Source organism: Periplaneta americana, chromosome 8 (genome assembly GCF_040183065.1).
Source record: "Periplaneta americana isolate PAMFEO1 chromosome 8, P.americana_PAMFEO1_priV1, whole genome shotgun sequence".
In the NCBI taxonomy this organism is placed as follows: domain Eukaryota; kingdom Metazoa; phylum Arthropoda; class Insecta; order Blattodea; family Blattidae; genus Periplaneta; species Periplaneta americana.
The window spans coordinates 165,855,017-165,873,200 of record NC_091124.1 but is presented as its reverse complement, the minus strand read 5'-3'; the positions used below and the strand labels follow the sequence as shown (position 1 = coordinate 165,873,200).

Genomic DNA, 18,184 nt, shown 5'->3' with positions numbered 1-18,184 from the left:
GTCATTCTTGGTTCACCTTTTTTTTTGGACGGCCTAAAGATCTCTTCCCTTGGGGACGGTATTGAAGCATGGCTTTTGGAAGTCTATTCCAATTCATTCATTGGACATGGTTTTTCCACTGCATCTAGTATTTGTTTATAAACGGAGAGACTGGTTGTAATTGAAGTTCTTGCATGATATCTTCATTTCTTTTGCGGTTCAAGTGAGTATATCCTAGTGTTGCTCTCATAAATTTCATTTGATAGGCCATGTTGGTATCTGTACTTCTCATTGTTCATGCTTGACTTCTGTAGCCTAGTACAGATCTAGCTAACGTTTTATACAAACATATTTTTGTGTGTTTCTGTACTAGGAAAGGCTTCATAATTTTGTTGATTATTCCCATTGTTTTATTGTACAATAAAACCTCGATAAGACGCGCCTGCTTATTACACTATCCCGTGTAATACCCTTTTTTTGTCCGGTCCCTGCACATTTCATATATAACACCTTTTTAAAATACCCCGTTTGTTGCGCTCAAGTCCCGCATAATACGCTGTTTTTGTGAAATATTTTTTATGTAATTTTCAGCATTGTACTGTAACAGCAATGAAACATCTTGGTCATTGAACTCACTGGTGCCATTAACCTGAAAAGTATTGGTATTCGACCCTTTACCTGCGCATTTAAACCTTCATACTTCATACCTTAGTATACCTCATCCTCTTGTTACGCTCTCTTATTCGACTTCTTATCTGCGTGGTTAAAGCCTACATACAGTTACAATACCCCACCCTCTTGCTAACCCTCTCTCTCAAACAACATTCCTCACTCGGCCGTAATAAAATTCTGGAAATTTTTGCTGGGCAGTTTGTTGTCCTTTAGTGTATTGAAGTGTCTGTAAAGAATGTGGTTACAATGCGTGTTAAACGAAAAGCGCTTTCTGTGTCAGAAAAATTTGAAATCTTACGAAAGTATGATGAGAACAGTTCTCTTACTCAGAAACAACTCTCTGAATCCCATCATCAACATTAAGAACAATAATAAAAAATTGCGACTCAATCACTACAGCTGCGACGTCAGGAGGATGTAATCACAGGAAAATGAAGTGTGGTAAACATGAGGACTTGGAGAACATGCACACGGCAAACAACTATAAATGATTTTTTTTTTTCGAAAGAATTAAGAACAGTATATATTGTAAATGTCTTTGACGTAGAGTACAGTAATTACATAATAGAGTAATACTATATTACCTGTCATGAATAATGTATTTTAATAAAGAAAAGTGCTAATAGATACTGTATATGAGTCAAAATTAGTATACCCGCCTAATACGTGGTTTACACCTGGTCCCTTGAACAGCGTCTTATCGGGGTTTTACTGTATTTGCAAATTTTAGAAGTTATATCTGTTTCACCAAAAAATTTTTAATTAATTGCAGCCAAGATACGTAAACTCATTTACTCTTTCTATTAATTTGTTGTTTAAACAAATTTTGCTTGTGACTGAGTATTTCCCACGAAATGCCATGACTTTTGTTTTCTCAATATTGATTTCCATGTCGTATTTTGCACTGCTCATATTTAGATTATGCACTAAATACTGAAGCTCATCTTCATTGCATACAGTTAGGGCTAAATTATCATCAAAAAGTAGATTATTAAATGTAAATTTCGACTGATAGAGATTGAACCATGATGTGTCTGTTTCCAATCTTTAATGATCTGTTCATGTATATTATGAAAAATGAAATGGCTGCAAATAGTGTCATTGAACCAATAGTTATAATCTTATAAACTTCCATGATCCTTATTTGCAGAAAATCAAGTCTAATGATGAGGATGAAGAAGGAAGCAATTCGGATAAATTAATGTTTCATTATTTAATAGCCTTTTACTTTTTTATTTTTCTGTCAATTTTATTAGTGGAACAAAATCGACTTTCCAGCATGCAGTTTAAATTGTCTCTCGTGACTAAGTGAGATGTGGCAAGTGCACAAAAACTAGCTCTGTCGCACTCAGCATGGCAGAGCAGTGTTCACCTGCTCTCGTACACAGTCCTGACTCAGAGGGATTGACAACCATAGTACCACAGTCTACTATATACAGTCGCGAAGCTTGAGGTGTTTTTTTGCAAATCTCGTGATAAAGAGCTCCAAGCGGTTAGCAACTAGAAACAATAGACTGTCCATGGTCGACTTTGGACTGTGTCGTATTTCTATCGAGAGCTAGCTCGTTGCGTATTTCACATTGATGCTTGTGAAATGTTCGTTATTGGTTGTAATGAAAATGTTAATGGCTAAAATATAATAATTGGAATAATAATATGGGACAAGGAGGAGACGTTTGTAGTGCTATAAATTGTAGCAACAGTAAGAGAAAGAGCCCAGAGTTATCCTTTTTCCGATTTCCGAAAGATTCAGAAAGGTTCCTGGGTTTCCACAAGAATGCTGTGCAGAAACAAAACTGTTAATTTGAAGTTCTTTGTGACTGTTAGAATACATTATATCCTTAAATTTCACAATGAAATGTTTCAGTCTAACCGAAAGGACATTAGATACCGGTTAAAGTTCTGTCACTTAGGCTGCTAAATTTCCAGAGAAATAAAGGTTAGGTCTACATTTTTTTCAGAGGATATATTTTTAATTGTAGCTATTAATTTTGTTATTATTTTTATGTGTTATTTTACTAAAGACGTAGAAAAATTAAGTTTGTTTTAATGAAATTTATTGATCACGTTTTATTTTCAATTCTGGTGGGATTATTATTGCTTAGGCCTACTTTTTTCTTCGAAGGATATGTTTTTAATTATAGCTGTTAATTTTGTTGTTTTTTTTATTTGTTGCTTTACTAGAGACGTAGAAAAAGTCTGTTACAATAAAATTTATTGATCACGTTTTATTTCCAATTCTGGTGTGATTATTATTGCTTAACCTCATCCCACTTTGTTAACTACGTAAGCCTACGCTACAAGTACCGGTACAGGCGGGTACACGTAAGTTACTCCATTAATTCATATTTCCATTATTATTGTTGTAAAGAGAAATGCAAATTAATATTTATTGGTTTCATAGTTAATTATCGCTATAATCTTGAATGAGTGAAGCTATTATAGTAAATTTCAGTTCGTTTTGCACAAACAAAAATATTAAACTATTTCTTGCAGGTATCTTCGAGTTTATGGTGGAATTTAATATACTTCATTAAAATAATAAATTAACTTTATGCATTTAATATTTCAATAATGGAAGGAAGGTGTTAATTTTTCCAAAAGAACACGACAACGAAAGTGTAACATATTTTGTCGGCTGCTAGGAGAGAGATCTGCGATGATGAGGCGATAGTAGTGATCCTAGCGGTGGGCAACTACCCATGTTTGCATTTTTACTACATATTGAGCTTCGCGACTGTATATAGTAGACTGTGATAGTACCCTGTTCGGTGACATGTCTCTTGGTTGGAGCAGTCTTGTTTTTGGTAATGTTTATTGTTCATCTGTATGTATGAATATTCCAGGGTGGTGATGGAATGACGGCTCTTCATCTAGCTGCAAAGGCAGGCAATATAGACTCCTGTCATTGTCTGCTGTCTGTAGCGAATACTGGGAGATCATATATAGACAGTGTGGATGATGGAGGGTGGACTCCTCTTGTGTGGGCAGCAGAACACTGTCATGTAGACGTTGCAAGGTGAGTTTTTTATCATCAGAGCAATGTTTTTATGGTGTGTGTGTGTGTGTGTGTGTGCGTGCGTGCGTGCGTGCGTGTGTTTTTTTTTTTTTTTTTTTTTTTTTTTTCTTCTAATGCCAGGCGTTTGCCAATAAAGTCATTTGACCTCTTGCACTCCAATATTTTTCGAAGATATTATCATGGTCAGCCACTGAAGCACAGATTTTGAGGTGTTCCGAATCCATTTCTTGATTTGAGTTGCACAGTGGGCAATTAGGGGACTGATATATTCCTATTCTATGCAGGGAAAATGGCAAGTTGTAGCTGATTTAAGTGAACACCATATTTTAACATTTTGGTGGCTACTTCATTCACACACAATCCCCAGAATGTCTGGAGGACCACACCTGCTGTTGGTCGACGGGTCCATTAGACCTAGCTGGGAGATCTTGCTGATCACCAGCTTTCCCTCCTTAAGCCACTGGAGGACGATTTTAGTGCCATAGGAACAAAAAAGTAGAAAGAGGAGGAAGGAAAGTGAAATGAACCCCTAGGCCCTGAATGCTCTAATGCCGTCGGGGTCGAAGGAAGTAAGAGTTCAGTCAGAGGACTGGATAGGAAAGGGTAAAGAGGGAATTAGGTATTGAATAGAGGGAAATTATACCAAATTCAGTCATTAACTCATCAAGCTGACCAGTGCTAATTGATGAGTAGCCCCTCCCTTTAGTTCATCTTGTAAAATTATGCTTACTAACAGCTGCACCATGGGAAGGTAGGGATGGGACATTGGGTATTTGTCCAGGTTGGTTCCTTAAAGCCTTCAATGGGAAGGATTAATGGCTCTCCCCCCTGTATCTGACAGATACCCTTTTGCAGCCATATATATATATATATATATTTTTTTTTTTTCAGTTTTCGCATTGGAGCGGTGGGAGGCAAATTTTATGCACTGAATAAAGCATCAGATTTTCGGGATACAATTTATTATTCATGATCTACAAATCTGGTATTTCAGGTCAATTCGTACACTACAAAAATTACGTATAACAATATTACTTACATTTAAATAAGGCTGCAAAGGGGTATGTGTCGGACATTAAGTTTAAAATGCATGCAAACTTTTAAACTCAGTTTTCCCATACATTATTCTGCCCAGTTCTCTATATTTACATTGCTAAGGATTCCACAAATTTTATTATTGCATGTTCTTTAAAGTATATTTAGCAAAGTTATGTTGGCATTTTTTCAAAAAATAAAATGTATGTTTGCACCTTGTAAATTCAATAAATTTGAATATGAATAGGTTTAATTTTTCCCTCTTTTACAAGGTAAAACTAAAATATGTGAGAACATAGAAACTTTCTAAAGAGATCAAAGATATTGTAAAAAAAAAATCAGACATAATACTTAAAATTATGGGGAGATAAAAAAATAAAAAAAATATGCAAATTATTATTATTGTTATCACCATCATCATCATCATCATCATCATCATCCTTGCATGTATTGGGCCTAGTGACCAGTTATGGTCTCTTGCCAACGCTTGAACGGTCTGTCCAAGGATCTCTTGCCCACAGGATGGTAATTTAAAATTTGGCATGGAATTCTAGAACGAGGCATCCTGATGACATGTGATCTCCAGTTTTGTCTGTATTTCTGTAGGTATTCCATAATAGGTTCAATCTGCAGTTCTTTCATAATGTCAAAATTTCTAATGTGATACATTCTCATGTATCCCTCTGTATGACGCATAAATCTCATTTCTGCTGCCGTTAATCTTTGTGAATCAATATTACGAATCGTCCAAGCTTCACTACCAAAACAGAGTATAGGTCTGGCCAATGTTTTATAAATTCTGGTGCATGTGTGTTTTTGTACTAAGGTTGATTTGAATATCTGATTAATTATCCCCATTGCTCTGTTGAATTTAATAATTTTCTCATTCAAATCTTTTTCTTCTTCATATGAAATTTGGTAACTGAGATAACTAAAATTTTTAACTTGTTCGATGATCTTATTATTGATGCAAATCTTGCTACGGACTGGTTCCTTTCCTAAAAAAGCCATTACTTTAGGTTTGTTAGTTGAAATTTCCATATTGAAACTTTCTGCCATTTGATTAAAGTTGTAAACCAAATGTTGTAAATTATCTTCTGAAGTTGCCATAAACACAATATTATCAGCAAATAATAAGGTATCTATTTGAAACAAATGACTTATCAGTATACTTCCATGTGGTTTCAATCTCCATTCCTTAATAATGTGATTCTTGTAAGGTATATTATAAATATAATCAGGAATCTTCTATGCCACATCAATAAATTTAAAAATGCAGTTATATTGTCAGACTCCAAAGTAGCTATTCTATCAATAGTCTCTAAACACACACTTTCATCTCAAACAGCAGAAATAACTAAAATGCTCTCTCAATTAATATCACTCAATAAAATAATTGTATTCCAATGGACACCATCCTATTGTGGAATCCTGGAAACAAGAATGCGGATGCTTTAGCAAAGAAGGGCAGCACTGCTACTTACAGACCTGTTACTAAATCTACGTATTACTCTGTGAAAAGATTTATTAAATCTACATACTTAGACTTCAACAAACAAAATTTGATAACACAATCTCAAGGGAAAAAAATGGAACTCTGCATCAAAATCCACAGTTAATTCCCGATTTACCACGAAAATCGTCTGTAGCTGCATTTAGATTGGCAACAGGCCATGATTGTTTGGCCAAGCACCTGCATAGAATTGGAATATATCAGTCCCCTAACTGCCCATTATGCAACTCAAACCAAGAAATGGATTTGGAACACCTCAAAATCTGTGCTTCAGTGGCTGACCATGATAATATCTTTGAAAAATATTGGAGTGCAAGAGGTCAAATGACTTTATTGTCAAACACCTGGCATTAGAAAACAACAACATATTATAAATAATAGGGAGATAAACTACAACCCTGTCTCACTCCTTGATTTATTCGTTTCCATTCTGAATATTTGTTTTCAATCCTAACCTGTATATAATTATTATTATAAATATTGTAAATAGCTGTTATTAATTGATTTAGAATACCATCATGTGCTAAAATATTCAATAATTTGTTTCTCTCTACTCTGTGGAAGGCTTTCTTCATATCAATAAATGCGAGATGGGTTTAAATATTAAATTCTCTATGTTTTACTATCAAAAGCTTCAATGTAAAATATCCATCTGCGCATGATCTGCCTTTTCAGAATCCATTTTGTGCTTTATCCAGTGTAGTGTTATTATTATTATTATTATTATTATTATTATTATTATTATTATTATTATTACTATTTTTTTATTTAAATAACTCTTATACTATCTATCCTTATACTGCTTGTTTGAGGCTTGAAAGTAATGTAGTTTTCCCTAAGATAGGTTACTAGCCTTATCGTTAGGTAGTCCAGTAGTGGGGCTGCCACTTTTAGCCTCTGGACAGGCTTGCCCCAAAATAGAAACATTCCTAGACTTTTACAAAAACTTATGGAACAATCCTACTTTTGATTCAAAATTCTGGGACACAAAAAACCCAGATGAACAATGCATTACAAAAGAAGAACTACAAGAAGCATTAAAGAAGACGAAAAATAGTAAATCACCTGGAGAAGATAATCTAAATTCAGAATTGTATAAATATGCAGGAGATCTATTTCAAGAAAGATTACTAAGATTTCTAAACAGAATATATCTGACTGCCACTTTACCGGAAGAATGGAAAAATAGTGTAATTATTCCCATATATAAAACAGGAGATAAACAGAATGTTGAAAACTATAGAAGGATTAGTATCCTCAACACATGTTATAAGATATTTAGTAGGATTTTAAATGAAAAATTAAAAAAAACATGCTGAAACTTTCCTTCTGGAGTGTCAAAATGGCTTTAGAAAAGGAAGATCATGTGTAGATCCATTATTTAGTATCAAACTATTGTTGGAAAAAAGAAGAGAATTTAATTTAGAAACCCATATAGCTTTTATTGATTTTGTGAAAGCTTTTGATAAAGTCCGAAGAGACCTTTTATTCGACATATTACAAGAAAAAAATATTCCAAATTTGCTATTCCAAAATATAATAGAAATCTACACGGACAGCAAAATAAGTGTCAAAATAAATAACTGTATATCCGAAAGAAAATTAGTTAATAATGGAGTTCGACAAGGTTGTCCACTATCACCAACTTTATTTAATATTTATATAAATGAAATTATTTTAAAATGGAACCAAATCTACACATCAGGAATCAAAATAACCAGTGCTCTAACATTAAATACCTTACTCTATGCCGATGATCAAGTCATAATTTCCAATTCAGAGGATAATTTACAAAGAGGATTGTATACATTAAATGAAATATTAAAAGATTTTGGGATGGAAATTTCAGCACAAAAATCAAAAGTAATGGCATTTTTAGGACAAGACCCAGTGAGAAGTAAGATAATACACAATAACCAATGCCTCGAACAAGTGCAAAATTTCAATTATCTGGGTTGTGAAATATCTTATCAAAATGAAAAAGATGTGAACAAGAAAATTACCAAATTTACACAAATTCTAGGAATAATAAACAATACATTAAAAGCTAAATTAGTACAAAAATCTACAAGAATAAAAATATATAATACACTAGCATTACCCACCTTCTATACGGAAGCAAGATTTGGACATTAAAGAAAAAAGACTGAACAGAATCAAAGCAACGGAAATGAAATTTTTCAGGAGAACAGCAGGATATACTCTTTTAGACTGAAAAAGGAATGAAGAAATTTTAGAACAATTAGAAGTAGAATCAGTAGAAGAAAAAATCACCAGATACAAATTCAATTGGCTAGATCATGTAAGAAGAATGGAAAATTCAAGAATCCCAAAAATTATGATGCAATATAAACCTAGAGGACATCGTCGACCAGGAAGACCGTTAAGAAGACTGCTAGATGGGGCCGAAACAGGTCTACAGAGGCCTAATTCGTGAAGGATGATGATGATGATGAACTCTTATACTACTGAACCTGTGAACATAAAACTTAAACATATCATTACTAAAATCAAGTTATAGTTTAAAAAATATATAAAATAGAAATTTTACCCACTAGGGTCAGTGGTGACCAATAAGAATAGAGTGGGTGCAAGAACTGTTATACACAAGAGATGAAAGGAATGTAAGAAAGAGACAAGAATAAATCTGTGTTTTTGCATTAGAGCTTTCACAGTGCTACATCGCTCGGCTAAATGCATTGATCATAATTGCAAAGTCTAAAATGTTGGGTTTTTTTGCTGCATTCCAGTTGCTTCAATGGAAATGTACGGTATGTCAGATGCATTTTGTATGAATGAACAATGCATTGTGTGTGTATATATAACACATTTGTAAACTGTTGCTTTTAAATAGATGAGGTTAATGTTTTCATTATGTGGTGTGCAGCAGTACACCATCCCAAGCTATATACTCGGAGACATGCCTTAACATATGCACCTCTTCTCTAGTAACCCATCCAAGTGATACTATGTAAGCCAATTGAGCACAAGTCGAGGATTGAAGGTTTACAGAGTTGCCTCATCTTTTCCTGGACACTAAATATTCACGTCTTGCACCAATATAATAATTACTATAGCATGAAATTTGCTGTTCATAAATGCTTACGGCATGAAGGAAGTAAAAGAATATAGGTAATGTACATAGAAAGCACACTGAAAATAAATATAACTAATTAATCTTAGCATGCAGGCTTTCACGGCCGGTGTCTAGTTGAAACAGAGCTTCCGGGCTAAGATGCCGTGGTCTACTGGTGCTGACGTTACCAGACGTTTCGTCTACTTCTACGGCAGACATCTTCAGTGGTTAGGTATCCTCGGTCGAAGTCTTCTGCTCGGGATACCTGTAGCAACTGTTGCTATCCCGAGCAGAAGACTTCGACCGAGGATACCTAACCACTGAAGATGTCTGCCGTAGAAGTAGACGAAACGTCTGGTAACGTCAGCACCAGTAGACCACGGCATCTTAGCCCGGAAGCTCTGTTTCAAATATAACTGTTTGTTATGACAGTAATTCAACATACCAGAAATATCTAATCTGCTTCGTATTCATCTGAGTCATTTGATGAATTGTTTACACATATTGTGATCCCAATATCACACAAAGATTGAATCTTCCTGTAACTATTCTCGACGGTCTTCATATATTTTATATAGTTTTTCCACAGTTGTAAAGTCTATTGCATTTGCTCAGCAAACATTCATATATATTTATTTATTTATTTATTTATTTGTTATTGAACATGACAGGCAAAGCCCAATTACAATGTTCAAGACTGTTCACCTTCTGATCGTTTTTTAAGATTTTGAAAAGACACTATATTTTATTTGGGATCATGTCATCTCTCTGTGGTTAATTTGTTACTTTTTTATGATGAAAGTCCTCCCATTTCAATCACATTTCGCAAATAGTTTCAAACAAGTTGTTTCTGCAATTTTGCCCTTCTTCAATAGCAACTTTTTTCTCTTTGATATGAAAGAACAGTATTTGAACTATTCTCTTGGGCACTTGTTTCACAAAATGGGTTACCTTCCAACCACAGTCGAAAAAAGAAAGACACTTATAATTTCATGAATTGAAAGTACACAGTATATTTTATAGACTCACAATCACACAGCAGCAACTGAGAAAATATACTGACATGGAACTATTGCCTGCCACAAGTATAACTACGGATTTTTCAAATGAAAAATCTCAGGCTTGACCGAGACTCGAACCTGGACTGACTGCATGTCAGGCTGAAGGTCTTATTACTCAGCCATTGCAGGAGTTATGAAGATGTTTCATGGGTAGCATGTTTGACAGCTTCAGGTATCTTGTGCTTACTCTACATGGAGTTGCAAGATGATGATGATGATAATGATAATAATAATAATAATATTGATATGATTATGGTGATAATTATTATGATAATAATAATAATGATAATAATAATAATAATAATAATATTTGGGGCTAAGAGAAATGAAGTTACAGGAGAATGGAGAAAGTTACGCAATGCAGAACTGCACGCATTGTTTTCTTCACCTGACATAATTAGGAACATTAAATCCAGACATTTGAGATGGGCAGGGTATGTAGCACGTATAGGCGAATCCAGAAATGCATATAGTATGTTAGTTGGGAGACCGGAAGGAAAAAGACCTTTGGGGAGGCTGAGACATAGATGGGAGGATAATAAAATGGATTTGAGGGAGGTGGGATATGATGATAGAGACTGGATTAATCTTGCACAGGATATGGACCGATGGTGGGCTTATGTGAGGGTGGCAGTGAACCTGCGGGTTCCTTAAAAGCCATTTGTGAGTAAGTAATAATAATAATAATAATAAGTAATGATAATGAAATTCAAATAGAAACTGCTGAGCCATTTATACCCAAACCCACCCTTTCTGAAGTCAAAATTGCGATAGAAATCTGAAAAAGTACAAGTCTCCAGATATCAATCAAATTGCAGCAGAATTAATACAAGAGAGTGGAAGCGCATTATCTAGCAAAATTTATAAGCTTGTACTTGCTATTTGGGAAAAGGAAATTGTACCAGAACAATGGAAGGAGTCTATAATTGTACCTATCTTTAAGAAGGGGGAAAAGACTAACTGTGGTAATTTTCGAGGAATATTACTTTTATTGGCGTCATACAAAATTTTGTCCAATATTCTTTTCAGATGATTAACTCCATATGTAGATGAAATTGTTGGGGATCATCAGTGTGGTTCTAGGCGTAATAGATTGACTAGTGATCAGATTTTTTGTATTCGACAGATATTGGAGAAAAAATGGTAGTATATAAGGGTACGGTGCATCAGTTATTCATAGGTTATGAGAGAAGTTTTATGTTGAATTATTGAATTTGGTATTCCCAAGAAACTAGTTTGATTAATTAAAATGAATCTCAGTGAAACGTACAGCAGAGTCCGTATAGGCCAGTTTCTATCTGATGCTTTTCCAATTCACTGCGGGCTAAAACAAGGAGATGCACTATCACCTTTACTTTTTAACTTTGCTGTAGAATATGCCATTAGGAAAGTCCAAGATAACAGAGAGGGTTTGGAGTTGAATGGATTACATCAGCTGCTTGTCTATGCGGATGAAGTGAATATGTTAGGAGAAAACCCACAAACTATTAGGGAAAACACGGGAATTTTACTTGAAGCAAGTAAAGAGATAGGTTTGAAAGTAAATCCCGAAAAGATAAAGTATATGATTATGTCTCGTGACCAGAACATAATACGAAACAGAAATATATAAATTGGAAATTTATTCTTTGAAGAGGTGAAAAAATGCAAATATCTTGGAGCAACAGTAACAAATGCAGATGACATTCGGGAGAAATTTAAACGCAGAATAAATATGGGAAATGTCTGTTATTATTTGGTTGAGAACTTTTGTCATTCAGTCTGCTTCCAAAAATACTGAAAGTTAGAATTTATAAAACAATTATATTACCGGTTATTATGTATGGTTGATAGACTTGGACTGTCACTTTGAGAGAGGAACAGAGGTTAAAGGGTGTTTGAGAATAAGGTGCTTAGGAAAATATTTGGAGCTAAGAGGAGAATGGAGAAAGTAACACAACACAGAACTACACGCATTGTATTCTTCACCTAACATAATTAGGAACATTAAATCCAGACATTTGAGATGAGCAGGGCATGTAGCACGTATGGGCGAATCCAGAAATGCATATACATGTAGAGTGTTGGGGAGGCTGAGACGTAGATGGTAGGATAATATAAAAATGGATTTGAGGGAGGTGGAATATGATGGTAGAGACTGGATTAATCTTGCTCAGGTTAGGGACCAATGGTAGGTTTATGTGAGGGCGGCAATGAACCTCCAGGTTCCTTAAAAGCCATTTATAAGTAATAATGATGACAATGATCATGGTGATGGTGATCCTGTTGGAATGTAGATCCATCTCCTGTGTTGGTGCATCATGCGTAATGTTTGACGACAAAGTAATCTCTAGAGAATAAAAGTAGTCTCATTGATGAGCAGTCAAATACTCTAAAGCAAGAGACTAATAACTTCAAAAGAAAGAAACTTTTATTAACTAATTTAGAATAGCTGTATGTAGTATAATTATGTTTATCTTCAATTTTCTTACTTGTGGAGCTTTTATTAAGCAATTTGTAATTTTATAGGTATTTGCTGCAGAATCGTGCTGACCCCTTAATACGGGATGCAGAGCAGAATATTGCCCTTCATTGGTCAGCTTTCTCTGGCAGTGTTGACATTTCTGAAATGTTACTGAATTATGGCTGTGAAGTCAACAGCACCAATGTTCATGGTGACACACCACTGTAAGTAACTGACTTTCCATCTCTATCTTAGCAACCCCTTTTCTGAGGGTATTCTTTAAGGTCATTGTGCACGAGAATTATTACGGAAAATTCAATAACACTAGAATAGTGCAGGGCAAATATTAACATAACGTGAAACTTCGCAGATACCACTATTCTTGATTTAATTGATATGAGAAGTTACATCACATGTGCAGCGCTCAGTCTCAGCTGAAATGAAAATGCTCTTCTCTCTCCTCATCTTCCTATCTTGCCGTCTATTCCTTTTCCTCTTCTTCCTCCCTCCACCCTCCTCTCTGCTCTCCTATTCTCCCTCCCTTCCATCCACTTCCCTCCCCTCTCCTCCCCTCCCCTCCCGTCCCTACCCTCTCTTCTCTTCTCCTCCCCTCCCCTCCCCAATCCCCTTATCTCATCTCTGCTCCTCTTCCCTTTCCTCCTCTCCCCTGCCCTCCCCTCCCCTCCCCTTTCTCATCTCGCCAGTCCACTTCACTTTGCAATATATGTTAAAGGCTGTTCTAATCTCAATTTCTTTTGTTACTTTACCTAGATGTATCTGTCTTCTCGTTGGTTGGTACAGTGAAATCCCTCGTATCCAACACCTAAATAACCAGCAATTCCAAAACAGTGACATTTTTTAATAATGAAAAATAAAAATAAAAATACGGGAGAGAGTCAATAAATAAGTTACAAATTAAAGTAATGTCCTACATTTTTTAGTGAAGTGCCTAAAGCTATCACTGCTAGATGGCAGTATTATTGATATGCACACAATCGAAACAAAGAAGCAGCAATTGCAAGATGGCAGCACCTCTGTACAATTGTACCATTAGGTCTTTAAATAACCTATAAAACTATTTTCCAATTAACCAGCAAAATTGGTTGTCTGATGCTGGCTTTTTTAGATAGTTGCCAGATACGAGAGAGTCTGCTATATTTCTGTAAAGTAATTATAGCATTAATATATTATTAGAAAGTGGTATGCATTACAAGTGTCCAGCAGTTATGTCCTTCCTTAAATGTTTAACTTAGTCTCAGTTGTCTAGTGATTACTGAATCCATTGTACACATAATCTTGGTGGAGGGTGATGGCTTTAGAAATGGCAAAAAATCCTAGAAGCTTTTAAATGCAGTATTCACCAAATTAGAAATTAAAATGTTTGGTTTTGTGTTTGGATCGTTTGTTAATGAATAAAGGTAAAATTATATTTCCATGTCTGTTCTCAGCTTTTGATAACAGCTGTCACTGTCACTATGATAATGATTGTTAAGGTTTCTGGTAGAAGAGACATCAGTTCAAAATGTCACTTGCTTTGAATTTATGTAACAGTACCTGTCGGTGAAATAGAAAGAGGTGCACTGGTTGAAAATGGGTTACAGTTAAGCTGAGAGAAATCGACGGAACCAATAGCTGAGTTGGGAAGTGCTTGGCATTGAAAATTCACTGACAGACGAACCAACCAAACCAAAGAGATCAACTGGACCAGACCTGACCAGACTTGACCTACACTGCCTCAACCAGACTGGACCAGTCCAGATTTACTGGCCTGTACTGGACTGATCTGCTGGATCAGACCAGAATGATGGATTGACTGTACTGAAGCAGACCAACTGTACCAGACTGGACTGTACCGACCAGATCCGACTGGACTGAACAGACCAACTGAACTGACCCCAAAAGTGTACGAATTGTTTATATTGGTGGTATTATATTATAAATTTTTCTTTGTTTCCAGTCACATTGGTGCACGACAGAACATGTACAACTGTGTTTTATTGCTTCTGGCTAGAGGAGGTAGAGTGGATGTAACAAACAAAGCAGGAGATAGCCCTCTGGACTGCTGTTTATCAGAAAATAATGATTGTTACACAGCAATCAATCTCAATATCCAACTTAAAGCAATTGTAGCAAATCCAAGACAGAGGACTCAGCGAATTCTTACAAAGTAAGTAGTTTTTTGCTATTTCATGTTTGTGATTTAATTCCATTCAAATTGTAGTTGTAAATCATATATTTGTGTTGCAAAATTGCGAATCTTTAAAAAAAATGGAAAACCATATGAAAGAATCTCTGTATCTTGCAAGAAGTAGAGGTATTCCTTGTCTTCTTAAACAATGTTAAAAAAGCATTCCTGGTTCAGCCACACATTTTTCACTAATCTAATCTTTGTTCTTATTAATTTCTGAATCTGTTTGTAGGTGTTTCGATCTTCTTGATATTTATATTTTCAGTGTTTATCTATTAATGATATTTTCTTCTTTCGATCTTTTGTTTTCAAACCTGTTTTATTTCGTGCAGTATTTATTAAAATGTCTTCCATATCTCTTCATATATGCAAGTGAAATGTTCACAGCATGCATCAATAAAACCACTCTCTAAAAATCATCTGAGAAACGCCTCGTACAGCATATTGGTTACGTCTATCGAGTCAGCTGTAGAAGGTGATTATGCATTTGAACAACATAACACAGTGGAAGCAAGCAGAAATAAAGGAAGGCTGGAAATGAAACAATATATAATGAAATAAATTAAATGAGAAATACAAATAGGTACAAATATAATTAAATGAGATAAGACAACAGTAGTAATTAAACAATATAAAGAATATGAATTCGAATAACAATAAGAATGTAACACCCGATATGCACAGCACTTTCCTAAAATTACATTGAGCTGTGCCCCATGCGAATACAATATCAGCTCGGCTCATAATAAAGAAAACATACACAAACACTTGTGCAGTATTACAACACTTCAAGTATCAAATAGATAAACGAGAGGAGGAGTATTCCTATCAATTTAATAAGTACAAACTGCCTATACATTACCGCCAGATGAATCTCAAACTACAGTGGCCCATATCTCTGTTCCCAATCTGGAACATTCTAAGAAAGCAGGTCAATACTCGTTCCTAAATGTGTATTTTCCATACAAGCAAAGTTTCGAATATACATCTCCTATGATAGCGAAGTTGCAAGTATGTGTAGCCCACACTATCGAAGTTCCGATTGTGTGTCTCCCCTGGTACCGAACTTCCAAGCCTGTGTCTCCCCTGGTACCGAACTTCCAAGCCTGTGTCTCCCCTGGTACCGAACTTCTGAGTGTGTGTGTCACCCCTGGTACCGAACTTCCAAGCCTGTGTCTCCCCTGGTACCGAACTTCCAAGCCTGTGTCTCCCCTGGTACCGAACTTCTGAGTGTCTGTGTCACCCCTGGTATCGAACTTCCAAGCCTGTGTCTCCCCTGGTACCGAACTTCTGAGTGTGTGTGTCACCCCTGGTATCGAACTTCCAAGCCTGTGTCTCCTCTGGTACCGAACTTCCAAGCCTGTGTCTCCCCTGGTACCAAACTTCCAAGCCTGTGTCTCCCCTGGTACCGAACGTCTGAGTGTGTGTCTCCCCTGGTACCGAACTTCTGAGTGTCTCCCCTGGTACCGAACTTCTGAGTGTCTTCCCTGGTACCGAACTTCTGAGTGTGTGTCTCCCCTGGTAGTGAACTTCCAAGCCTGTGTCTCCTCTGGTACCAAACTTCTGAGTGTGTGTCTCCCCTGGTACCGAACTTCTGAGTGTGTATCTCCAATGGTACTGAACTTCCGAGTGAATGTGTCTGACAATTTAACTATCCAGGAAAACTATTTCCCCCTTTCTTTGCTTGCTATGACATAAGGATATAACAGGAATGCCAGATGAAAAAGATGGTGCTACTGGATGTGGGCTGACACCTTTGACTGAGCCGGCATACATGGCTCACAAGTTAAATTCTCTTCAATCCTTGATATTATCATTGTCTTTTATGTCTTTAACCACTGCAATTTTTAAATCTTTCTGTTTAAGTTTTTCATAAGGTGTTTTCTGCTGTAGAACTGGTATTTATGTTTTGTTAGTCTAATTATAGTTGTTGTCAGGCATTGTATGATCACAAAGGACATCTATCCATCGTTAGGTGCAAGATGGATTACAAGATCAGGTCCCGAAGCATTTGTGGATAAATGTACGATCTATTTGAACTAATAATTGATGATGTTTCTGTTGGAACTACGTATTGGTGACGTCCATATCTTCTTTCTTGTAGAATTGTGCTACTGCTAAGTTTTAGTCATACAAATTTTTCTGCCATTTTTCTGAATTATATATTAATACATTCAAAGTTCAAATATCTTGGAGCAACAGTAACAAATATAAATGACACTTGGCAGGAAATTAAACACAGAATAAATATGAGAAATCCTGTTATTATTCTGTTGAGAAGCTTTTGTCATCCAGTGTGCTTTCAAAAAACCTGAAAATTAGAATTTATAAAACAGTTATATTACCGGATGTTCTGTATGGTTGTGAAACTTGGACAGTCACTTTGAGAGAGGAATAGAGATTAAGGGTGTTTGAGAATAAGGTTCTTAGGAAAATATATGGGGCTAAGAGGAATGAAGTTACAGGAGAATGGAGAAAGTTGTACAACATAGAACTGCACGCATTGTATTTCTCACCTGACATAATTAGGAATATTAAATTCAGACGTTTGAGATGGACAGAGCATGTAGCACTTATGGGCAAATCCAGAAATGCATATATTGTGTTAGTTGGAAGGCCGGAGGGAAAAAGACCTTTGGCAAGGCAGAGACGTAGATGGGAAGATAATATGAAAATGGATTTGAGGGAGTTGGGATATGATGATAGAGATGGATTAATCTTGCTCAGGATAGGGACCGATGCTGGGCTTATGTGAGGACGGTAATGAACCTCCTGTAAGTAAGTAACATATTAGTACATTTCTGGAAGATAACTAACAGTTGTGTGAATCGAACATCATTATCCATGCATCTGAGAGTTTTGTAATTTTATTAATCAAATGGCTTGGTCCAGACCCTGGGAAACCGCAGGTAAAATAGTTACATCATAATTATAAGTGAAATTAATGAAGATCTTTGTCTTTATGGAGATATTTGTGTTTTATTTCACACCAATACAGAAACAGATAAATACAGTTAAAAAATTGCGATGTTTTCTATATAACTGCGTGATCTAAGTCTCATCTGATTCATCCAATGAACAAATGTCCACCTGTACATAGATCCCACTTCTGGTATGAAACACAGATTGAACGTTTCTATAGAAAATTATTTCCTCCCCTGCCTGAAAGCAGCCAAACATCAGATTTTAAAGGGTTTC

At 35.7% G+C, this 18,184-nt stretch overlaps 1 protein-coding gene across 2 annotated transcripts in view; it reads left to right on the top strand.

Annotated features, from left to right (window-relative positions):
• G9a (histone-lysine N-methyltransferase G9a) overlaps positions 1-18,184 on the top strand; it is a 184,620-nt gene that overhangs the window by 81,703 nt on the left and 84,733 nt on the right. For both annotated transcript variants that reach the window (XM_069834023.1, XM_069834022.1), the window contains exons 10-12: positions 3,498-3,670; positions 12,864-13,022; positions 14,756-14,965. In XM_069834023.1, coding sequence (XP_069690124.1) covers positions 3,498-3,670; positions 12,864-13,022; positions 14,756-14,965 — 542 coding nt within the window. The remainder of the gene's footprint in view (positions 1-3,497; positions 3,671-12,863; positions 13,023-14,755; positions 14,966-18,184) is intronic.